Source organism: Artemia sp. Qi Xiang Cuo, chromosome 19, assembly GCF_049724085.1.
Source record: "Artemia sp. Qi Xiang Cuo chromosome 19, ASM4972408v1, whole genome shotgun sequence".
Classification (NCBI taxonomy): domain Eukaryota; kingdom Metazoa; phylum Arthropoda; class Branchiopoda; order Anostraca; family Artemiidae; genus Artemia; species Artemia sp. Qi Xiang Cuo.
The window spans coordinates 60752812-60779006 of NC_142812.1; the positions used below are offsets into that span (position 1 = coordinate 60752812).

General features: G+C 34.9%; 1 protein-coding gene across 21 annotated transcripts in view; it reads left to right on the forward strand.

The window, feature by feature from the left end:
- The window catches only part of LOC148941077 (uncharacterized), a 105626-nt gene extending 79969 nt beyond the window's left edge, over positions 1–25657 (forward strand). For 9 of the 21 annotated variants that reach the window (XM_089105313.1, XM_089105316.1, XM_089105321.1 and 6 more), the window contains 4 exons: positions 3733–3846; positions 7997–8107; positions 16424–16537; positions 25300–25657. In XM_089105313.1, coding sequence (XP_088961439.1) covers positions 3733–3846; positions 7997–8107; positions 16424–16537; positions 25300–25325 — 365 coding nt within the window. In that variant the 3' untranslated portion in view covers positions 25326–25657. The remainder of the gene's footprint in view (positions 1–3732; positions 3847–7996; positions 8108–16423; positions 16538–25299) is intronic. The other 12 variants (XM_089105319.1, XM_089105323.1, XM_089105327.1 and 9 more) reach the window with 3 other exon arrangements.
- Positions 25658–26195: the final 538 nt, after the last annotated feature.

Sequence of the window (26195 nt, forward strand, 5' to 3'; positions counted from 1 at the left end):
TGATTTATGACTTCCGCGACGGCTTTTTCTTATGTGTGTTCAAGAAATTTGCATTTTTGAAGTAGTGTAAATAGCGTTAAATAATAATCTTGGATGATATTTGGCAAAATTGAATTTTTGTCATGCCAGAGTAAGAAAGGATAGATTCATATAATAGGGATGCAGTCAAGACTGTATCCATGGGGATGGTTAGGGTTCTGAACCCCCCCCCCCGAAATGTTTGTCTGACTCGTAAAAACATAACAAAAATGGATATAAACAATTTATTGTTATGCGTTTTTTTACGTTTTTTGGTGTAAACCCCTCCCCCGCAAAAAAATTCCTTGTGTAAAACACCACTCGAAAAAAAAAATCCTGGATAAGGCCCTGAATGCAGTAATATTTATTGTCGCTGTTAGGTCCAAAGGTCTTGCCTGACATTTTCATGAATTTGGGATAGTTGCCAAAGCCGTTTGCTAAGTTGTCCTCAAAATGATCATCAGCAGGGAAATATAAATGAAGAAAATTCAGAGTGTTATTGAAGATATACAGCTCTGACGATTCTCGCTTTGAGAACAGCTTAGGAAGCGATTTTTGACAATTGTCTCGGAGATGTAACAAATTTCAGGTATAACCATTAAGCGGGGTACCGACGATGTGTCTTTCTTGAAAAAAATTGCTTTGCAAGTTTAGGGGGAGTTTCTTCCAATTTATTCTTTCTAATGACTTTTTTCTACTTCGAATACCCTTTTTTAAATTAACGAAGATTGTAGAAAAGCTAGATATAACAAAAATTGTGCTCCCACTTTACCTGTAAAGTGGCCTACAAATTTTCTCATTGAAAAAGAGTTGCTTTAGTTTAAAAAAAGTGAATTTTCCAATTTTTTCTTTTACGCATTTGTAGAAATAGCAAATTAGGTAAAACGGCAGTTATAGTTAAAGTAATCATATATTTTAGTTCAGAATGCTCATAAAGGATATCGCTTGACTTCTAATACCTCCCCTCCTTTAGAAAATCAAGAATAAAGAAAACCGTAGCATTTTAGCATTGGGGGAAGGGGTTGTTATTAACTAACCTTAAATTTGCAAAGCCTCGTTTTTCCTTGCCAATAGGTCCTTGTTTGATCCCCTAAGTAACAAATTATGCGACCATTTACATATATGGAGGCCCTTAAGAACTTGTTTCCATAGTAAACATTGTTAGCCCCCCCGAAACCCTAAAATTTGTCCGTATTTATGGGCACTTAATATTTGCAATGATTAGATGATATTTTTTCTTATTATCCCCCCCCCCGAAAAAAAAATTGTATGTGCCTGGTACGATCAACCAACAATTTCAGATCGATGACCCACCTGATCAGCACAAAGAAAAAAAATATATTCTTGTTGTAGTCGTGGGTGCAGCTGCGGAATGTTCTTATATTGGGGAGGGGAAATAGATCAACTAGGTGATGGGGATGTAAATATGCTATCTTCTGTCAAAACTTAAATTTTGACTCGCTCGTTGGAATTTTTATTGGAAGGCAATGAGACTATGTGATGATATAAACACTTCCTCCACCATTAGCTACGCCCATGCCTCTATTGTCAATAATAATATATAGAAATACGAAGTCAATAATGGATCTTTTCTTCATAAAGGTCGTGACTTGTCATACAGAGCTCTTAATATTTTGTAAGAACTATTATCAATTTTGCATATTTCGTTCTGAGAATCGTAATACTGTATTTATTGAAATATGTAAACTTTACATTGAAAAGCTTTCTCGTTCTCAATTTTAAGTTTGGTGTCAAATTTTGCGACAATTTTGACAAAACTGGTCTCGTGTACCTCTATTTAGATAGTATAACCCATACCAAATAAGGTGGATTTGAATAACGATTTATTTGGTATCGTTCAGCCACCTTTGCTATAAAAGGTATAATGAAGAGGCATCCTTTGACCATAATCGAAAACGCTTGAAAATGCTAATTTTCCCGTTTAAAGCAATATTATTAGGGTCATCCTGCTTCAAAAAAGAATATTTATTTTGAAGTATTCCTAGAAGATGTAAATGATATCATTAGCATATTTTTACGGTGGTATTAACAGGGTGTTTTGTTTGAAATAAGATTGTACTGGCCAAAAAAAAAAGTTGTTCAAGCCTGATCGAAATAGAAGCGAATCGAATGTCACTCACGAGAAGATATTTTGCGACATGAGAGCGAAATTGTCCTACAGCTCGAAAACTCATTCCGAGGAAAATGTAATTTAAGATTTTTGAATGCCCTCTTTGAACGCTGCTTAGGACAGTTAATAAAGCTGTGTCAGCTTAATTTTTACCCTACACATATGTGGGTTAGGATCATTTTGCTCCAAGGATTATTCGCTCTCTGGAAAAGTGTCGACATGAAAGAAAAAAACAATATTCAAACTGTAAATGAACTGAAATAAGCCAAAAGATACGAGGCTTTCACCCTTTTGATGCCTTTTCTTTATACCAAATTCAATTCACACTTTGATGGAGGCTGTATTTGTTATTATTATTTTTCTTTTATATTTTTAGTTGTCTATTACTATTCTTCAGTAGCTATTTTTATTTTAAAGGTTATTTATTTTGATTTATTTTATAACAATTTTCATTAAAATTTGATTTAACAGGTAAATAATAACATGGACTTCTGTGCGACTGCAAACCCTTATAGGTTTCTCTTTCAGCGCTAAATCGTTTTATTTTTTCATTTATTTGTGAAAGTTAAAAATTGAAATTTTAACTCGCACTTACAATTTCAATTTGTGAAGACTAGATTTTTTGTTTTACGTTTTTAGGCTTCAATTGAGTTCAATCATTGAAGGTGAATATAATTGACATATCTTGTTGTTTTTTTTACTAATGTTATTAGGCTTGGGTTACAATTACGATGACAAATAAAATTTTACAATTGGATGTGAGGATATTTAGTATTAGGATAAAGCTGATTTTTCGGTTTCTAAGCGAGGGAGGATCGCACAGAGTCCCTCTTAACGGAACCTAACTCAACTGTTACTCTATCTACAGTATTAGTTAATAATATATTTTATGATTATAAATAGTAATGTATGATGTTAAACCTCATTATATTTAATATTATGTTTTTATTCAGTATATTTTATAATGTGTAATACACTTAATTTTATATTAATTTACAATAGATTTTAATATCTTAAACTCAAACCGTGGATTGTATAAAAGACGTGCTCTGACCAGATTTTATTTCGGCTTTTGTTACTCTGTCTTCCGATTTAGGTTTTCCCCAAATCTCATGGCCGGTGATTTGAATATAATTCAGATAAATTATTTGAATTTCATAAATTCCGTCTTTATCCTCGACCGTGAACAAAAACGGGTTTAATGGAATACTTGTGATGTTTCTGATAATGTTTTAAAATTTAAAATACAACATAGGAAATTAGGTATATAAGGGGGCATCCCTCCGCTCCCCCTCCAGAAATCCAAAGTTTTTCGAATTGCTGGGCAAATTTTATTCATATTATCAAAAAAAAATTATTCCTCCCCCTTAAAATACATTCTTTTGTAATTGCCTGCTCCCTGTATGACCTATGCCCACTTGTCCCCTCACCATCATATTGTCTGATTTTTCGTTGATTAATTGTTTTTCTTTTGTGTTTTTTGCTTCAAATCTCTACTTTTTCGTACGGGGGGTTAAAAATAAATATATTATAATATATTATATTGATATATTTCCAATAAGTTACAAAACTCTTTTTAACAGATGTAAAGCAGGAAAGGCAACACATCCAATTTATCCAAGGTGTTGAAGGCTTTAAAGCAGACCAGTTGAAACACATTCAAACAGATGAAAAAACTATTCTCCCTAATGCAGAAGGTACTCCTATTATATAAAGATTTAACATTATCGGTAAATAGAATGCTTTGTAACCGTTGTTTGTACTTACTTTAACAGCTTCAATAGCTTAACTACCCATTAGTAATGTTTACCTTTTTAGCGTGCTCATGATTATGGGACTACTTGTTTATCTTCCTTTAACACATTTATAAAGACAAAAAATGGCAAACACAGAATGGAATTTATAAATTTGGGTCGAGAGTTGTTCAGTTTTTGCTTCTTTATCTACCTTTTTTGAGAAGAAAAAGAAGCAGTGTTTCCAGGACCGTATCCAGGAATTTTTTTTCGGGGAGTGTTTTACATAAGGATTTTTTTCGGGGGGGGGGGGGGGGGGGGGGTACACAAAAAAAAACATACTAAATTTTTCTGTATCCATTTTTGTTACGTTTTTACGAGTCAGACAAACATTTTGAAGGGGGCTCATCTCCCCGGGATACGACCAAATGTGGTACTAATCTTTAGTGAAAAAAGACGGTCTTAGCGTTTTCACTTGGCGTTTCGGGCTAAATCAAATTAATTCAAAAAGAAAATTGCATAACTGTAATCAGAAGCAACCAAGAAATATATTAATATTAAAATGTGTTAATATATCTCCTGATATTGGAATCCTAGGGGCGTGTTCCCGGTCCAAAATGCAATTTAATTCGTATTTATTTCAAATTTAATACGAATTGACTGCGAACCTGGAACGATTTATTAACTAATGGTTGTCTCCGGTGAAACTTTTAAACGCAATATAACACGGAAAAATTTTCACAAATATATCTTTACAATTCCGTTATAGCACTTATAGTTGAAGAAATAATGGAGCAAGGGCGGATCCAGGATTTTTTTTTCGGGGGGGGGGTTTACTAATTTTTGACTCAGTTTTCGACTAATTTTACTGATTTTTACCTAGGTTTTACTTATTTTCGACTCGGTCAAAAATTTCGGGGGGGGGGGGGTTCAAACCGGGTAAACCCCCTCCCCCTGGATACGGCCTTGTAATGGAGTCAGATGATGGATCAGAGGACTTGACTTTGGTCATTTGCTTCCTTTTTTCCCACTTTGATGATAAATGTACAGAAGTTAATTCAGTAAATACGCTAGTTAACCGTGTTCACAAACATTCAATACAAAATTTAATACGAATTTAATTTTCGATCGTTCCAGCTGTTAATTCACTCTCACCTGGAACGAAATATTAAATTTTTATTAAATATTATTAACTTTTCGTCGGACCGGGAACCTCCTCTAGAATTTGGCTGCATTAACAACTCAGTTAACTAAGGAAAGCGAAATATTTCGCTTTACTAGCCTAATTTTACTCACCTTAAATTATTTTTTAACTTAAAATAATGATTTGTATGGTGTTTGAAAGCAATAATTGAGTCTTTTGATGTAATGTTAAAACTATCTGTTTATACAAATTGTGAAACTTGATAATGAAACAGCACGATCCTAACTAATTTAATTTATTAATAAAAGAATAGTCCTTTAATTAGTTAAGATTTTCTGAATGTAATCAGACGCAACCAAGAAATTTGTATTAATATGTATTAACAAGGCTGTATCCAGGGGGGGGGTTACCCGGTTTGAACCCCCCCCCCCGAAATGTTTGTTTGACTCGTAAAAACGTAACGAAAATGGACATAAACAGATTTTGTATGCGTTTTTTTGAGGTTTTTTGTGTAACCCCCCCCCCCCTAAAAAAAATATTAAAACCCCCCCGAACAAAAATCATGGATGCGTTTCTGTGTACTAATATATCTTCTTAAAGAAAAAAACTACGTAAAATTAGAACTACCTGTTAATTTTAAACATTTGCTAATATATCTTCTAATGCTAGTATATTTACTAATACTGATATATCTATTAACAAATCAGTTAACTAATTTTTTTTTTTTTTTTTTTTTTTTTTTTTTTTTTTTTTAATGATTATCTTTGTGGTGTCGGGAACTATTAATTGATCGTCGTGATGTATTTTTAAACCTATTTGTTTATAAAAATTTTGAAAATGAAATTATCACGGCTGAATTACCTTCAAGAGGAGACAACTCCTCCAGAAGTACTTGAAGCACAGCTTTGTAAGCAACGCGCCACCCATTGAAATAGTCGCCCGAGGGAGGTTATTCCTGAAAACCACTGTCTGATTTCTTTAAAAGGAAGTTAAACAGAAACGAATTTATATGATTTTTTTTAGGAATAGTCTTAACCTGGTTGAATAATTCTTGACGTGTGTAACGTGTTGAACAGTTCAAACAGAAACAATCTAATGACAAAAAAACTGGGCAGAAGGAAAACCAGACCCTAGCGCTACTGAGAGATGTCATAAAAACAATGGTATTTCAGAATATTAAAAGAAAAACTTTATTGCGTAATTTTACTTGTTTGTTTTCGGCGGGGGGGGGGATGGGTTATAATGCTTTACTGTCATTTGAAGCAATTGTAATTGGTCTGGGCTTCAACAGAGAAATGGATTGCAAAGCGTGGTTTGTCATTGGGTTTACAATATTTAAACTTATTTTTTTTGGCATTTAGGGGGGGGGGAGGTACCTAGGTCAGGTATTTAATATATGCTATGCTTTACCCTCCCCCACCCCCGCCCCTAATGTGCAAATATATAGCTGAAATTTGTTTCTAAACTATTCTATTTTTATCCTATTTTGTTTTATTTTAGTACCCCATTTTAGTACTGGGTATCTATCTCGCGTGTTGCAGACTAACAGGTTTTTATCCTACCTGATCTTCGCATTATCGCGTGGGTTCCGGCTAAATGACAAGTACCTTGGTCTGTTTTGACTTTGTTGCTAATTTGTTCCTAGTTAGTTTCTAAAAAATTAATTTCTTTTTTCGTTAGCCCTGAGGATCCCCGGAAATAACTACTTGTTTTGTAGGTCAATATTGCCTTTCTCAAGATTCGAAGCTAGGTTGGGTTTTGCTCAACTACTGCTTCAAATTATCCAAATATGGATTTAGACAAAACCCATGCTTAGCAGAGGTGGTCTTACGGGGGGGGGGGTGCTTGTCCCGGTTGCAGAAATTTTAGGTGCAAAAAATTTTCAAAAAGTAACTTAACAGTTATAATCATTTTGCAATTTTGAAATTTGTTTTTAAATAAAATAGAGGGCAACGTTGGCAGCAAGTATAAACAAATTGAATCGGAAATTTTCATTTTTCCCGAATTTTTGTTTTTCATCGAAGCGCGAAAACTTATGAGATATTTAAGCATCATAAGCTTAGGAATGGGCTAACTCAGGCTCTAGAAGCTAAGAAAATACTCAAAGGGCTAGCTTGCATTAGCCTAGGCTTGCTGTGCCTAATGCAAAATATGATTTTTATCTTCCATGGTTATTTCCCTGAAAATGGCCCTTCTGCCCTTTGTTATGCATTAATGAACAACTAGAAACTTTCAATTTAGCATAACGGATGTGATTTTCAGCGGCTCAGTAGAAATATTTAAACGGAACCGTTGAACCGTTAACATGCCTAAACCTACAGTAAAAAATGAAGGAAATTGTGACGGATCACGCCAATATCGGTCGTTTTCGCGCGAAAACGCATCAGTATGAACCAAGTGTAAAAAATCGCTTTTGTTGCGTATATTACATTCATTAATCAGCTTTTTCAGATAAAAACAGGGGCATATCGGGCATTTTCAATTAACATTACGTCCAAAAATATGATGTTGAAATAAAACAAGGTTTAAAGCCTAATCTGTTTAATTTCCAAAATTTAATTTTAGTTTTATATATCGGTTTAGACCGTACTTTAGAATCTTTAGTTCCAAGTTGGATCTATAATACTTCCGGCGATTAAAACACGAATCTAAAAGTATTTTACGACAAAAGATGGCAAATCCCCCTCCCCCAACCTTGGAATAATCTCTAGCTTTGTCCATGACGATTATGACCATTTGATTTGTTTGTTAGTCTTCAAACCTTAATTCCATTATCCCCTATATTTGGAATCAATTATAGTTAGTTAAATTCACAAATTTGGATTAACTATAATCAAGTTAGTTAATTGATTAAAAATTAATGTTATATCCCACCCATAACCTACAATTACCTATTCCGCTGTCTTCTGCATTATCACATCCAAATCACCTCTCACACTTTTTGTTTAAATTTGGCTATTTAATTTCTAGACATAAAAATGGAAAGGGTTCAAGTGATAGCAAAAGATCTAGAAAGCTTCGATGCCTCTCGGCTTCGCCCAACTGAAACACAAGAAAAAGTTTCACTACCGGCAGCTGAAGGTAACTTGTGTGTCCCTTGCTTGTCTAACACTACTTACCAATTCATATTTTACGCTAGTATTTAAGATAGAGTTGCCAATTTGTGGGCAAACTGGTGTTTGGGTCGAGATTGCACGAAACCCATTTCCACCCTCTTTGAGCTCAGAAGGAGTAAAAATATCATTTGTTGTACTATAATAATATAATACATAATCGAAAAAAATATATAATTGAAAGGTCGTTTCCTATTAACTCAAAGTCTAGAGAGACCAAAAATTACATCAAAATTGGAAAATTCCATCACTTAGTACCCTATTTTCCCATTATTTTTTTTTGATTTTTTACTAGATTATTATAATACCACAAATGGTATTTTCACCCCCTCTGCCCTCGCCTAGGATGTAAATGGTATGTTTGAAGTCATTTTTGGTCTCTCTGGACTTGAATTAATAGGAAACGACCTTCCAATCTAGAAAATATTGTAGAAATTTAAATTCGAGACCCCCCTCCCTTTTCCCCTGAAAGAGAGGGTTTTCTCCACGGTTGAATTTAGCCGAACTGAGTATTTAGGTGCCAAAAACATTTCTGCTGCTCAAATACCGGCTCAAAGCCGTATTTTTACTGGACTCTCCGTGTATAAACGGTTGTTCGTTACATAGTGGCTTGTGAATTGCCACAGCTGGAAAAGAAGAGCTTAGATTTTTTGCTTAAATCTTAAAATACATGTACACGCCGCCTTAACTTCCTTTCGTGTATTATTCTCTATTAACCTTAAAATTGACGAATTAGTAAAAGAATTATTAATATTGATGAACAGAAGAAAGGCCATCCGATTATTTTTTGTTTTACTCTTGAGAAGTTGCTGTATTTTCTACTCATGCGGTGTGGGTACGCGTTGATCTCGTTTTGTTCATTTTTGTTTCACTTTCTAAAATTAATAGCTCTGTTTTTCACTAACTTCCACCAAAAATCTACCCCTCTGTCTTATATCCGTTGATGGAAATCATATTAGGAAAATTTATATCAAAGTACTATATTATTGAATCAATTTATTAATATTTAGTGTAAATTGTATTATATATTAATATAAGTTGATATGTTAATTACATATTTGTACTTGGATCTAATTTATGTAATTACATCAAGGAGGCACACTTGTGCCTCTATAAAGAGGCGACCCACCACAATGTTAAGCGATTTCAGGTCCTAGAGGTCGCAGAGAGACGGCGGTAATCGCATTTTGTAGCCCAAGCTCAAACTAAGAAACTTGCAAAATTTCATCCTCCTCCGACATTATCTTCATGGGGTAAACTGGGCCGGAAATTTCGACCCTCCCACCACAGCCCCCCTTTAACGTTGTCCGATTCGGCTTAAATTTAGAGGCTGATCTTTCATAGAGCCCGGGAGTTTATTCTCAAAATTTCAGCTTAATCTAATCACTTCTTCCCTGTTTTCAAAAAACCAAATATAGCCACTTAAAATTCATCATTTCTTTTTTTTTCTTATCCACGCCTACAGGCCACAGTTGGCAAATGATCCGGGTGAATGAGGAATAATTGGATGGATAATTCAACTTGTTAGGGTCTTTTGATATTTCAGACCGAAAAAATTATCCCCCGAATTTACATTTACGAAAAACCTCGTTTTCCTATAATATCACATGTTAATTTTTCACACAACAACCTCCCTTTATGTTGTCTGATCAGGCTGAAATTTAGAGAATGAGCTTTTCTGGGGTTTGGGATTTTATGCTTGAATTTTCAGCTCAATCTGATTACTTTGTCCCTGTTTTCCAAAAACCAAATATCAAGTTTTGTGGGAATTTACTTGCATCAAAAATAGATTTCGTTTACTAAAAAATAATTACAATTGTGTCTGTTTAGTCCAGCGGTTGATACTCCAGACTGTCAGGCGGAAAACCCGGGTTCGATTCACCGTCAGATCAAATTTTTTATATACTGAATTTAAACTTTAAAAAAGAAACTCAGTTTCTATTTTAAATTATTTGAAAAAAAATTACGTTTTCAAAAGAGTTAAAGAGGCTGAGTTGCAAGGTTGACCCTTAAAACGTACTGGGATTAGGAGGCACAGTTGGGGAGCGGTTAAAGAGGCTGAGTCACAAGTTCGAACCTTAAAACGTACAGGGATTAGGAGGCACCCTGTACGACGTGATTTGAGTATTCAGGAATTAAAAGCCTTAACACAAGAATGTTCAAGAGCGGGGGGTTTGGGGGGTGGCAGCCCCCCAACTTTAACTCCTGACACGATCAGCTAACAGTTAGTCAAGCAATAATAAGTAATAAACTGTACAAAAACGTGCAGAAATTATTTGAAAAAAACTACGTTTTCTAAAGAGTTAAAGAGGCTGAGTTACAAGGTCGAACCTTAAAACGTACAGGGATTAGGAGGCACAGTTGAGGGGCTGCCGCCCCCAAACCCCCGCTTTCGCAGCCTTTAAATAAAAAAAATTCTTTAAACTGAAAGTAAGGAGCGACATTAAATCTTAAAACGAACAGAAATTATTCCGTATATGAAAGGGGCTGTGCCCTCCTCAACGCCTCGCTCTTTACGCTCTTTACTTTCTCACAACTCTTTTAAACAATAAAAACTTTAGCGTAAAGAGCGAGGCGTTGAGGAGGGCACAGCCCCTTTCATATACGGAATAATTTCTGTTCGTTTTAAGATTTAATGTCGCTCCTTACTTTCAGTTTAAAGAATTTTTTTTTTTTTAAGGGCTGCGAAAGCGGGGAGCTTGGGGGGCGGCAGCCCCCCAACTGTGCCTCCTAATCCCTGTACGTTTTAAGGTTCGACCTTGTAACTCAGCCTCTTTAACTCTTTAGAAAACGTAGTTTTTTTCAAATAATAAGCGTATATACTGAATAACGCGTTGTAAATTAACTAATATATGTATAGTTTATTAGTATTATGAATATACACTAACTTAATACATAATACAGTTGCTATCAAGATAATATATCAATATATTATAATATATTACTAAGAACTGATATTAGTGCTCAAGGCCGTATCCGGGAGGGGGGGTGGTAAGGTGCCCCTGAAATATTTTTCTGACTTAAAAACGTTACAAAAATGAATAATAGACAAATATTGTATGTTTTTTAGTTTTTTTTTTACCCCTCTCCCCGAGGACTTTGCTCTCAACTATTGCCCACTATTTGCTCTCAACTATTGCCCACTAAACACTATGTCTTGGTATAGGTTGTAATGGGCCTTCATGGCCTGAGCCTCGATCCAACCCCACTTCCTGAATGTATGTCTGCTACATACCGTCACCACTTAACGATATTGTACAACGTTTTGCAATTTGCATTAATTTATACCAATTGTTGTCGTTTTATTTTTATTTGAGCGATAAAGACTGATTTTTTTTTTGCGCTGACTGCTTTTGGGATATAATTCACAACGAGGTGTGCCTTATTTCCATGGGCGCCCTTACGGGGGCTGCAGCCCCCCTGGCTGAATGATGCTGCCTTATATTTTTTATGTTTTTGTTTTGAGATTTCTATTATACATCATTGGAAGTGCCGATTAGACCAGGTACCTCCCCCCCGCCCCCTAAAATTCAGCTTATGCGCGCCCATGCTTATTTTTCCTCCGCGATTGGTTCTTCTATCCAAAGTTGAGAAACTAACTTGTTTTTCGGTAAATTCATGCATATTTCTTCCCCTTCTGCAAACGCGAAATGTAGACAAACTGACGTCCTTCTGCATTAGAATGAAACTGTAAATTCAGACAGACATTGCCATGGTACTAGATAGTCTCAACAGGACAGGGGGAGGGGGTAGTGAGTATGAAATTCTTTATGTTCAGCCCTAGTCACGAATTGCGTTGACCTGGCTTCATATAGACTCCGGTTGAAGTCGATTTTCAGATTATTAGGGTTTTTATAGTAAAGCTTTTTTGCTTACACTGATTTTTTCTTTTTGTCAGAATTTGCATCTTGACTTTATGTGTACTAAAGTGCTATTTTTCTTATATTGTGCTTCGGACTTTTGAGATAATTTCGTAAACCACATTAGCTTTCCATCCCTTCCTCCCTCCCTCCCCCCTCCCAAAAGAAAAAGAAAAGTGAGAATGGGGTTTTTATAAGGCCAACGAAAGTATTGGATGAAACAAACGTATATTCCGAAAGGACAACCACGTATCTTCAGCGCTGTAAGATAAAGTTAGAAGGAAACAGGTTCACGTTGTCTGAACGAAACGAACCGAAAAAAAAAACGGAAAGCTAACCTAGAAATCAACCAAAACGGAGACATTTTTTGTATGTTTCAATTGTATAAACAATTCACAAACATTCAGAGGGATAGACCAATGCCTTCTCTCCTTTACTCAAGATCGTATCTAGAATTTTTGTTTGGGAGGGGGGTATTTTTGTTTAAGGGGGGCTATAAAAAAATTGTACAGAAACGGATCAAAATTTGTTTTTATGTAATTTCCACTTTTACGCGTCGGGCAAAAATTTCAGGGGAGGGGGGGGGTTCGAACCCGGTAACCCCCTCCTGGATATGGCCTTGCCTCTGCCATGAAATTTTATTCTTCACAGTTTTCTTCGTTTAGTTTAGATCGTTAGATTTTTGTGTTTTGTTTTCAAAACTTGGCCAATCAGAAATAAGATTGTAAGTTACTTGATAGGAGAAATCGTAAAAAAAACTCAGTTCTTCGGAAATAAGCAGGCCTTGCGTCCCTGTCTGACGCCACTAATTGATAGGCCTTCCTTTCAAAAGACTTCATTTAGCGATCATACTGTTAGTTCACTATTGCAAAAATATAGTGTACCTCCAAAATAAGACTTCTGTTCGGGTCGAGACACTTGCACTTGAGCTTTTGTCCAAGTGCCCGCCTGACGCCATTGTTTTGGAAGGTCAACTTTCCGAAGACATCTCTTAAAGCAGTTCCCATCTTAGTTCATTTTGCGAAAATTCACACATATTTTGGCAAAATAACAAGTCAGTCAAGTAAAAAAAGGAAACAATTATTAATAATATTAAAGAAGGCGCCGGCTCACTGGGTTCAATGACTCGTTAAAGTGCACAGATGTGAAACAAGAAAGGTAACATGTGGTACTGATCCATGGCGTTCAAAAATTAACGCTGATACCTTGAAACATATTGAAACAACAGAAAAGTATGTGTTACTAGTAGCTGAAAATACAATTGACCTAGCAAATAATTGCAATAACCTACTTAATTTATACCAACAGATTTTTAGTGGTATCATCATATACATTTTCTTCAGATTTTCAGATTAGTTTTTTCCTCTGAAAATGTCATTCGCTTTTTCAAATTTTTTTATTCTGTACTTGCAACTGTGTTTTGTATCCATATATATTATGTATCGAACAGTAATTGGTGGTTCGGTGAACCCTCTTGAGGGGGGGGGGTACCTTCCAGAGATTCTGTTATCTATTCCAAGTCTTTTACATTTCTTAACATTGGCTTTTAGTGAAATAAAAGAAAATTGAGGAGATTTGGGGTTAAAACAACACTCTCCTTTCCTAGCATATCCTAATGGAATGGAAAAAACCTGATCGAACTGATCGAATAAGCATAAGAATTGATTCCAAACAGCTACCTAGACAATTGACAATTTTTGGTCTCATGCCTCCCTCTGAAATCTTGAAAGTTTTGCTTATTATTTGTAAGAGATTATTTTTTTCTAATATTAGAGCCTACTTGAGCCCCTGCTTACCAGTAAAAGATTCCTATACAGCTTCTTTGTCAAAAATTTCATATTACTGTAATCCAATCACTTTTGACTTTTAAAAAGGGCACTAGAACTTTCAATTTCCAATCAAATTAGCCCTCTCTTATGTTTCTATGGTTATTCTTTCTATACGAAGTAGCTGGAAAAACAAGAATGCACATAGGCTATATCGCTCTTTACCAAGTTCTCCGCCGGCCTGGCTACTGTACTCAGATAATTTATTTGGTAAAATTGGTGACTTATTAATTCATTAATAATAGTAAAGTGTTTAAAACAGTTTTAGGTCTTGAGCTAATCAGTCATGTTGAATACCAATTAAGACTTTCCTTTGACTTTTTATTTATTAATGTCCTTCACCCATATGACATTATTTTATATTTAAGTTTCCTAAAACCAGGCAGACCTTTTGTAGTCAACTATTTCTAATTGATTGTAAAATAATTAGGACTTGGTTATTATTATAGGTTAGTTTAATCTCTTTTTTTTCACGTTCTTATTACTAAGGTAATAATATTGCTAGGCAATGATAGATGGTGTTTGTTTTTCTTCTTTTTTTACATAAACTTAAGTTTCCTCTTATATCAGTTATCTGTATTCTTTGGCTTATCTTCCAAGCTAATCTAAAACAGATTTAGAGAATCCCAATTTTGACAGTAAAAATGTAAATAATCTCTGTGCAAACTGTTGTCGTCTTTACATTGGCGGTAACCGGTAGCGGGAGTGGAGAGCAGTCTAGATGTTTTTGCCCTTCCACCTTAGATTTTGAAAATATTTTTTTTCTTGGGGGGTGAGGGGTTAACCGAAAAGTGCCTATTTTAGTATTTTCTTTGAAAAAATTGGAAGAAGATTTTGCCTCCCCTCAATTTTTGGTGGATAGACGCAACTGCCTTTCTACTCTTCCTTAATAGTTTTCAAATTTGACTCAATTTATTCAGCAGGCACATGTGCAGGAATTGTTTCGGGGGGGGGGGGTAAAAATAGAAAAAAAGTGCCCAGAAATTTGAAAAAAAATGGATTTGGAGGGGGATAGGGCCCCAAGACTCTCCACCCCCTTTGTATATCCCTGATTCTAAGTCTGTGGTATCGTGCACTAGGTCACTTTGGCCCCATCTGAAGTATGTACGTAAAACTAATTGAACGTTCGGAGACACAACGTCATGTACACCTACAACGGTTAGTGCGGAACCCCTTACCCTATATGTAGATTTTTCTTTTATTAAATTTTATCATTAGATGCATCCGAAGATTCAAATTAAGGTTGTAAGGTTACATTAAATTTGAGCTTTGGAATTTCGCGTGGTGATCTGATGCATTCTTTACGGCTAATAATCTTTGTGTTAAAAACATGCTGGTCAACCCTTTCAAAAAAAAGCATGTACACAACGCTTTCAGTATGTTTTTCTTGTAATACCAAGGACGGTGTAATTAAAATTTGAGGGTTTGAATTGGTTAAGTAGAAGTCTTCATAACCATATGTTTGTATTTAAAGGTATAAAAAAGCCTGAAATTTAATTTTTAATGAATATGACCTCCATTTGCAGTTATGCTGTTTTTGGTGGAACTGGGTGCCAAATATGAAAAGAAGAAACGGGGCTGAAAATTTGCAAAATCAGCGAAAAACGTACGGCACTAAACACTTTAAGAAGGTGTAGCTTACCTATGAAAGTGTAGTTGTCTTTGGGAATCAAGAGATTGTTAATGTTTAAACTTTAACGGATTTAAAGCCTTATCAAATTTAACTACTTAGTTTCGCTTATTTATTTTTGTGGTTCGACGGGGCAACACTGAAAAGAATGTGGTACTGCCCTACGAAGTTCGGAATTCTTAGGGCAGTACCACAAAGAGAAACGCCTAAAAGAGAAATATTAAGAAATCGTGGTTTCTAGATATGGGTCCAGAGGGCGAAAAATGTTTTTATTTTTTATCTTTGGTACTTTAACTATGTAACAAGTTTCAAATAGAAGTTATGTTCAACATTAACATGGGGCGGGGAGGGCAGGACGTAACTCAAGGGCGAAATTTTTTCCATTTCTTCTTAAAACGATCCATTCTGAGGCGTCCTATTTTTGGGAGCTAAAGGATCGAAACCTCCCTCCCTCTCCATTAACAGTTATTTTGATCAGCTGAACTTGGAAAAATCATGATGTCTATATGCTTACGTTTGATTTTTTTTTTTTTAAGTGGGGAGAGAATAGCTAGGGATCTTCACAATATTGGGACAACTGGTCAATTGGAGGAGTAATTATTTTTGCCGAAATTCAGCGACCTTCTGGTTCCTTTAGCTCCCCAAACGACGGATCAAAAATATCCCAGATTAAATATTCAACCGTACTTAAAAGCAATGGCTTGTCAAAAAAAAAAAATTCAATTTGGTAGAAACTGGGGCGTAATCATGGTTCCCTTTTGAGGTGAAGGGTTTATTTTCAGGTGGGAAAGTACGACTTCATTTATTCATTTTATGTACAGCCTATGGCTTCCCGTTGAAGGGATCGAGGGGGCCTTCTGTTGGAGGGATTGAAAATTCCCAAGGGATCGGGCATGTCCCTGGTTTAAACCTCTTGCACACTCCTCTACATCTGCCTTTCGATGAAGCTAATTTCTATTTATTTTTAGATATTGCCAACGAAAAGCAACGCCAGCAAATGCTCGACGGAGTTACGAATTTCTCAGTAGATAAATTGAAGCATACTGAAACCCAGGAGAAGGTGGTTTTGCCGACAAAAGAAGGTAATTCAAGTCTGCAAAATGTTATGCCATGGTCAAGTTTTGCCTCGGCAGCCAGATTATACGTTGCTGCAAAGAGTATGGATACCTGACAAGAGTGGGAACTGGCGCTATTGCCGACAAAAAACAAAACAAACAAAAAACAACAAAAACAACACAATCTAGTGTTTGGCGTCTCTTGGCATTTTTTCAGGCTTTTTAATCGTTACTTTCAGAAACTGAGATCAGACTCTTATTATCGCACTAATTTTACCAATTACACCAGTTCAAGGGTGTTTCCTGCTATTTTCGGAAAGGAGGGGGGGATACAAAAATAAACTTAAAAAAACGCATAATTTTTTTTTCATGCATTTTTGTTACATTTCTACGAGTCAGGCGGGGGGGGGGTTAAACCCTTTAATCTCCTCCCCCTGGATACGGTATTACACTAGTTAAACTGATTTCCCCGTATTATTATACTAAAAATGCAAAGGAATGTCAAACACTAGATGACGCTGACGATTTTTTTCGTCGAAACTAGCGCCAGTTCCTACTCTTTTAATTATCCATACTCTTTGTGTGCCAGTTAAGATAGTTTTTTCGTGTGGACGAATATTCGTTTCGCTTCTTAGTTGAAAAATTTGTTTTTCTGGATAGTAAATAAATTGTATTATGATCAGAGCTGTATTCGCAATGAGGCGGATCTATACCATTAGCTTATGGCGCCACGGTTTAGTGTGCTATGCCAAAATAAACCTTTGGGATACAAGAATTTTTTTACAAACGGTTGATAAGTGAAATTCAGATAACACTTTTTTTTAATTTGACCTTGACCTTGCGGTGAAACAAAGTCAAATCTGGCTCTTCTTACCATACATAAAAGTTTCTGTTTGTACACTTAGAAGATGTACCATTCGCATTCTTACTTGGTCACGTTCGTGTAGAATAATTTTTTTCGTGTAGGCGAATATTCATTTCGCTTCTTAGTTGAAATTTTTTTTCTGGATAGAAAATTGTATTATAATCAGGGCTTATTTGCAATGAGGCCAATCTAGACCATTGCTTTAGGACTTTACGGTTCAGTGTGCTATACAAAAAACGAATCTTTGAGATCAGAATTTTTTAGAAACGGTTGATAAGTGAAATTCATAGGGAACTTTTTTTCAATTTCCAGGCGATTTTTTAATCTTAATTGTTCTGAAGTGTTTCAAATATGTTCAGAGGCTTTCATAAATTAGAAAAAAATAATCAGTTTAAAATCAACCGTCGTTTAAATTAGCTATTAGGGAAAACAAATTTTTAAGTAAAAGTGCCAAAAAAATGACCAAGTGGTGAAACAAAGTCAATTTTCGCTCTGGTTATAATAAGCAAAAGTTTCTTTTTATACACTTGGAAGATGAGCCACTCGCATTCAAATTTCTCTCTAAATTAGAAATCCCCGTGCTTGGTAATTTTCGCCTGACAGAATTAACCGCAACCATCTTCTTTCACAACTTGGCTTTACGGTGATTGGGGTATTTTTGGGGTCATAACTGACAAAAAAATGGATTATTGTTGCAAAGTTGAAATTTAATCGACAAAGTACATACCGGGGGGAAGGGGGCTGAAATACATTTTAAGCAAAAGAACTGACCTTTAAATTTACAGGAGTTTAACTTGTCTTTGATTCAATATGTTAAACCGCTATTTTCAAAAGAATCCTTAGAGATTTGGGCCAAGCTTTAATTTTTTAACTGTTAGAAAATTATATATAAAAAAACCACATAAATAAACATATTTATCTCAAAATGCACTCAAAAGAAAGGAAAATGACTACCCAGAGAAATTAATATTTTCCAAACTAAAAATAAACTCTTGGGGTGCTGATTGCATAAGCACTCATTAGTACTTGCTGATAATCGGGGTGATGGGTTCTTAATATTTACATTGAAAGATACAGTGTCATAAATGTTCTTGAATAGTTTTTAAAATATAGCGTTAGCACCCCACATATTTATTTTTCACACTTCCTGGATAATTGCCAAAAACCATTTGCTGAGCTGTTTTCTAAGAGAGGTTGCTATTTTTCTAAGCTATTTTGGGCTTGGGGGGCTCGCACCAAATTTTAAATTATTCAAGGATTTTTATGACAGTATATCCTCTCCTCTAGCAAGTGGTTTTGGGGAATTATCTGACAAGTGTGGAAATGTCAGATACGACCTTCAAGAATGACACTGACAATAGGTTGGAGGAGGGGAGGGTGTAAATTGCCTCAAAGATTACAGATTTTACACACACACCCTATATCAGTAAAGTTAAATTAATAAATTAATTTAATAATGTCAATTATCTTTAACTAATTCATGCATTGCTCAAAAAATATAATGACAATCGGACCACAGGGAATGTGTTAAATATTGTTCATAAGATTTGATATGATTAGGGGGGGACCCCTCCCCCAAAATGTTTGCCCGACTCGTAAACACGTAACAAAAAGGCATATAAATACATATTTGGTACAGTTTAAATTTTTTATTTGTCCCTAAAAACAGCAATTTATTTTCTAACAAAAACAACAACCCCTCCCCCAAAATGTTTGCCCGACTCGTAAACACGTAACAAAAAGGCATATAAATACATATTTTGTACAGTTTAAATTTTTCATTTGTCCCTAAAAACGGCAATTTATTTTCTAACAAAAAGCAAAAACAATAACTCCTCCCCCCAAAATGTTTGCCCGACTCGTAAACACGTAACAAAAAGGCATATAAATACATATTTGGTACAGTTTAAATTTTTCATTTGTCCCTAAAAACAGCAATTTATTTTCTAACAAAAAGCAAAAACAACAACCCCTCCCCCAAAATGTTTGCCCGACTCGTAAACACGTAACAAAAAGGCATATAAATACATATTTTGTACAGTTTAAATTTTTCATTTGTCCCTAAAAACGGCAATTTATTTTCTAACAAAAAGTAAAAACAATAACTCCTCCCCCCAAAATGTTTGCCCGACACGTAAACACGTAACAAAAAGGCATATAAATACATATTTGGTACAGTTTAAATTTTTCATTAGTCCCTAAAAACAGCAATTTATTTTCTAAAAAAAACAAAAAACAACACCCCCTCCCCCAAAATGTTTGCCCGACTCGTAAACACGTAACAAAAAGGCATATAAATACATATTTGGTACAGTTTAAATTTTTCATTTGTCCCTAAAAACGGCAATTTATTTTCTAACGAAAAGCAAAAACAATAACCCCTCCCCCCAAAATGTTTGCCCGACACTTAAACACGTAAAAAAAAGGCATATAAATACATTTTTGTTACAGTTTAAATTTTGCATTTGTCCCTAAAAACAGCAATTTATTTTCTAACAAAAAGAAAAAACAACAACCCCTCCCCCCAAATGTTTGCCCGACTCGTAAACACGTAACAAAAAGGCATATAAATACATATTTGGTACAGTTTAAATTTTTCATTTGTCCCTAAAAACGGCAATTTATATTATAACAAAAAGTAAAAACAATAACCCCTCCCCCCAAAATGATTGCCCGAAACGTAAACACGTACCAAAATGGCATATAAATACATATTTGGTACAGTTTAAATTTTTCATTTGTCCCTAAAAACGGCAATTTATATTCTAACAAAAAGCAAAAACAATAACCCTCCCCCCAAAATGTTTGCCCGACACGTAAACACGTAACAAAAAGGCATATAAATACATATTTGGTACAGTTTAAATTTTTCATTTGTCCATAAAAACGGCAATTTATTTTCTAACAAAAATTAAAAACAACAACCCCTCCCCCCAAAGTGTTTGCCCGACACGTAAACACGTAACAAAAAGGCATATAAATATATATTTGGTACAGTTTAAATTTTTCATTTGTCCCTAAAAACAGCAATTTATATTCTAACAAAAAGTAAAAACAACAACCCCCCCCAAAATGTTTGCCCGACTCGTAAACACGTAACAAAAAAGGCATATAAATACATATTTGGTACAGTTTAAATTTTTCATTTGTCCCTAAAAACGGCAATTTATATTCTAACAAAAAGCAAAAACAATAACCCCTCCCCCAAAATGTTTGCCCGACTCGTAAACACGTAACAAAAAGGCATATAAATACATATTTTGTACATTTTAAATTTTGCTTTGGTCCCTAAAAACGGCAATTTATTTTCTAACAAAAAGCAAAAACAACAACCCCTCCCCCAAAATGTTTGCCCGACTCGTAAACACGTAACAAAAAGGCATATAAATATATATTTGGTACAGTTTAAATTTTTCATGCGTCCCTAAAAACGGCAATTTATTTTCTAACAAAAAGCAAAAACAACAAAGTGGATGATAAACCTTACTGAAATTAAGAAAAAAGGAAACAGCACAAATATAACTGCTCACACTATGTAACCAGAAAGTTATTTTAACCAATTTCAGAAAGAAAAAAAAATCATAATAATAAAATTCGAAGTTCTTATACAAAGGTCTTCATTGAAACCTTTTTGGCATCCTCGGCTGTTTTTCTTATTTTAATACAGACACTTGGTGTTTTGCCTTTGCCGATGACCGTTCCATTGGCTATCTATAATTTCCTTTGTCTAATGTCTGTTCCTTTCGGCAAAAAAACATTCATTTTGTTATAGTTTCCTGAATACTTGATTACTTATTTGCCTTTTTCAAATTTGGATATCATCCCGGATAGAGGATTTTGTATATCAGGAATTAAATAGATGACTCATTATGAAGCTTTTCCAGAGATTAATTGTAATGTGAAAATACTCTTCCAACATAATACACTGTCTCAATTAAAAATTTTTCTATTAAATTTCTGTTTGATTTTTTTATTAAATTATTATTTAACCAAAACAAATTCTACTGTAAAATGCTTATAATTGAAATGTTTTTAATAATATTAAGTACCAGGGGACCGAGCTTCGCTGGGTGAAAAGACGGGTTTTTTAATTTCTTTTGCAAAACAACTTAAATTTCATTTGATCACTGTAGAAAGTAAAACCATTAAGGTATTGGACGTCTGGGTATTTACCATGTCATTCATGTGGAAATTTTTTTTCCCATAATCTTGACCTATCCAGGTTGTTTCTTCACACCTCAAAAAGAATAATTATCTTGTTACGAGCAATCGTATTAAACGAACATTATCGCCGAGTTAATATGGGTCCCCTGATATACACATTTTTGTTGTAACTTTTCTGCCGTAATGCGTAGCATTTAATGCAAAGCAAGTTAGAATCTGAAACTCGCTTCAAAGATATCAAACGAGGATGCCTTCTCTAAAAGCTCGGGACAAACTTATTTATCAACAAACAATTTATGTTTTGAAAAACTAGCGGCACTTATACTTAAGGCTTTGAACCTTCGGGGGGTTCCAATTTCAGTCAGCAGAAGATTTATAAAAATGTTAAGGGAAACGGGAGCGGGAAACGAATTTTATCCAAGTTATGACCCGTCTAGGTCATTTTTTCGCACCGAAAAATGGTAGTATCAAGGTCTTCAGAATAAAATGTAATGCCAGTTTCGAAAGAAAAAATTTCAGATAGCTAAATGTATACTATTATCGCTTATTTAATAACATAAGTTGAAAAGTAATATTCACGTTAATTTTTATTACTTAAAGAACATTTATAGAGTAATATGTATTATAAAATGTAATAAAGCATATTTTATGATCGTGTTAATGACTGAATTTGCATTATATTTTTAAAATGTATGTGGGATATTATGTTATACGGTATATGTATAGAATATTTGTTTCCCTAATATTTGAATAGTTTATAATTTCCTACCGAGAAGGTAATTGGTAAAACGGTTCCGTATGTGAGCCTAGTAACATAGATAAAGCAGATTAAAAGTTAAAAAGTGCAAAGAATTCAAAGGACCAACATAATTTTATTAATTGAACTGGCCCATTACTTAGTTAACAGCTGCAGTTTGTCTTACGGCTTTGCATTACCATTAATTTCATCTGCGTTGAAAATGTTACATATTGGGACAGCTAATGGAGTATTTCAAATTTATGACCTTATTTTGTAATTACACCATTTATATATAATAGTGGTACTTGTCTGTTAAACGGAACGCACTAAAAAATCACGCTCTGTAAGATCTGTTAAATCTGCAAAAAACCGGTTTACTGTCTGTATTCAGTTACTCCAACAATTCAGCTCATCACTGTGGCAGGATCAACAATCGTTTCCGATTGTTGGAGGGGCTACGACACAACTGAGCTGGAGAAATTAGGGTTCACGCATTTGAGGTTGAACCACACTAAGAATTTTTTTGACCCAGAAACCGGTGCATCAACAAGTAGAAAGAATGTGGGGCTCCACAAAGTTGATGAACAAACGGCACCAAAGTATAGCCCGCCACCATTTAAAATCATATTTGGCGGAGTACATGTGGCGGACGGCAGTGACGGCAGAAGGCAGAGCTTTCAACGTGATTCTTAGTGACATCTGTGTGTTCTTGGCGGCCTGATTTCAATAATTTTCTGCTGTAGTTCCCATTGTTTTGTTAATAAAGTACAATTTTCATTATATTTTGTTATATTTCATTAGGATTAACCAATAGACAAACCGGATTTTGCGAAATCTTACAGAGCGTAATTCTCGAGTGTGTTCTGTTTAATAGACAAGTACCATAATAATTTCGAAAAAAAAACATATGTTCTTTGTTTATAAGTAATTTATATATCGAGGTCCTAGGTAAGAAAAGACATTACGTATATAATAGAAAAAATGGAGTTTTTTTCTGTATTTTGTTTAATTTGTGTTATAACACGTTTTGTAGGGCCTGGCACATAAAATGACCTTCCATATGCTATTAGTCCTTTATCGAGTTTTAATCAGTAATTTTTAAACATCTGTTGAACATTCGCTCAAAGAAATCAACAGATGGCTTGATTGGATAGCACATTCAAAGAGTTGGCTCCAGATAGCACTGAATGAACCTGTTTTCAAGTACTTTTGCCATTCTGTCTCCCCCACCGGATACTAAGAGGGAGATCTGTATCTATGTTTCTGTCCTGTCCCCTTGAAAAATCAATGGTATAAAGAGAGAAAGCCCTCCTTCTTTTTCTTTTGAAAGACATTCATATACGCTACATCAAGTCTTGTTTTTAAAGGTAACATTTGGTCTTTGGTGGTGTTAATCCCTGTTTTAGTTGACCTCTTCGGGATTCTCTGAAGTGGTCCCGATTTCCGATTGACTTAGAGTAAAGCGGACAATGATATTTTACAACAGATCTTAGGCAGGATTAATGTAAACTGATTTTCAAGCTGGACGGAAGAACGCTTTTAGAACTTAAGGAATAGATCCTTATTTTCTATCTAGTCATCCCAAAGCATAAAGACCCAATCAAAACCTCCCTGCCCCTACAGACGGATCTTTTGGAAACTGATAGGTGGTCCGATGCCTGGATGGTCAGTTTCAATGCATCGAAAACAAAAGAGCGGATGATTTCCCGATCAAAAGTTCCACCCTCACTTCATCTTCATGAACGAAGCTATGAAGAAAGTCGACTAGCTTCATCTCCTTGGAATCTACTTCTCTTGGAAAATCCACCTCTCCTGGAAATTCTACCGCTCAGCTTGATTATCCCACTTTACAGGTCTTGCATCAGACCTGTCGCCAAGTATGGATACCCGCTTTTTGCTGGTGTTCCGAAAACTTTGTTGGCACCACTCCAAAATATCCTAAATTGGGCTAATGGGGCAGGTTTAGTCGTTCCCCACGGCTCTCCAGTCTGTTAGTGAAAGATTTGATGTAGCGTCGACGGCCATTTTGTACAAGTACATAAATCCACCTCCTTCTCAAGAGCTTTCTAATATTGTGTCCCAATTCTCCAACTGACAAAACAGACATGAAGGCGCACAGCACGATCCAATTATCTTGAGATTGGCAAGCGAAGAACAAAGTACTTTAAGCACAGCTTCATTCGGCGTCGCTCTTGGATCTGGAATGGTCTTCCTGGGGAAGTTATCCCCAAAAGTTTCCCTGATGACTCTTTCAAAAGAAGATTCAACAGTAATCCCTAAAACCTTGATAAAAGACTTGCGGCAAGTCATAAGGGTAAAGCATACAGCATTGGACTTTACAGTCCCTGCCGGTGATGCTGATCTCCGTTTCATCGCCCTTCAGACAGAAAGGGCTATGGGGGGGGAGGGGCTGGAGGCCAGCCATCCTTCCTCTTTACCCTTCATATATTTCTCCTGGTATCCATTTAGGGCTGTTAACTCTGGCTGAGCTTACCGTTTGGACAGGATGCCTGACCATTTGCCAGGAGGACTGAGCGCCCCAACCATTTGGACAGGACGGATATATATATATATATATATATATATATATATATATATATATATATATATATATATATATATATATATATATATATATATATATATATATATATATATATATATATATATATATATATATATATATATATATATATATATATATATATATATATATATATATATATATATATATATATATATATATATATATATATATATATACCGTGCCAGAATTATTATGCAATTGATAGAAGCTTAATTTTCTTTTTTTTAAGATATGAAAAAAAATACATTTTCAGAATCTGTGGGGGACAGGGATTTTTTTTTATGAAAATACCAAAAAATATATTTCAAAATCTAGGACGGAGGAAAGGGACAAAGAATTTAAGGGGAGCAATTACCATCTCCTCCCTCCAATTTGCGCTTTTGTATTACTAATTATTTTCCCCTCTCTTTATACAAAATTTCTCTTTTTTTCAGTCATCGAACAAGAAAAAGCTGCTTAAATCAAATGTATTCCAAAAATTGTACAGTTTTTCTACAATGTAGAAGCTGCCAAGGCGAAGTGTTTCTTCTTTTTCTTCTTCGAAGTTTGATTTCCGACTGCCTTTAATTCTAATCAGTGATTTGTTTCTTCTGGCTTTATTACTCTATAGCTGTCTTATATAAAAATAAAGCATATTCCTTAGTCATATACCAAGTGATATTGTCTAAAATATCCTTTAATCTCTAATTTATTTACGCTTTGCTTATTTTCGGTGCTTTAAAAGTGCATTTACTCTTTCAGTATTCTTGTGTTCCTTGAAAGTGTAATATCTGTGTTTCTATTAAAGGTTTTTATTGTTCTAGAAGTGGCTTACTCTGCTAATTTAGGAATAATTTTTTTCACTCTTTGCTTACTTGTTTGGTTCAGCCTCTCCATTTCTCCTTTTAAATGGTACCTGCCTAACAATTTCGCTGAAAAATTAGATTGAACATGTACCCCCACCCCCCTGTAACATTTCGATTAGTCACGTGCAAGTACAGCAAAGTCAATTATATATGATAGTTTATCATCAGAAGGAAAAAAAACAGCGCTCTAGTTGCCTAAGTAAATAGCCATTTGCCTTCCACATATCGTTTATTTATTTACTTGTTTTTGTTTTTTTTGTTGCCACGAAGGAGTGGTCGTAGAAATGTCGGAGGGGGGTCATTTGTTCGGAAATGGAAAATTTTAATACTCTTCTAACAGTCAAATACATTTGAAGGAAACCAACCCCCTTCCGGGCCTTCTTTGCTACCCGACCTCTCCAGAAAACTGAAAATATAAATTTTGCAGATTTGAAGCTGAAAATAATTTGTAATAATAATTCCTAATAAGAATTATTGTTCAAGTT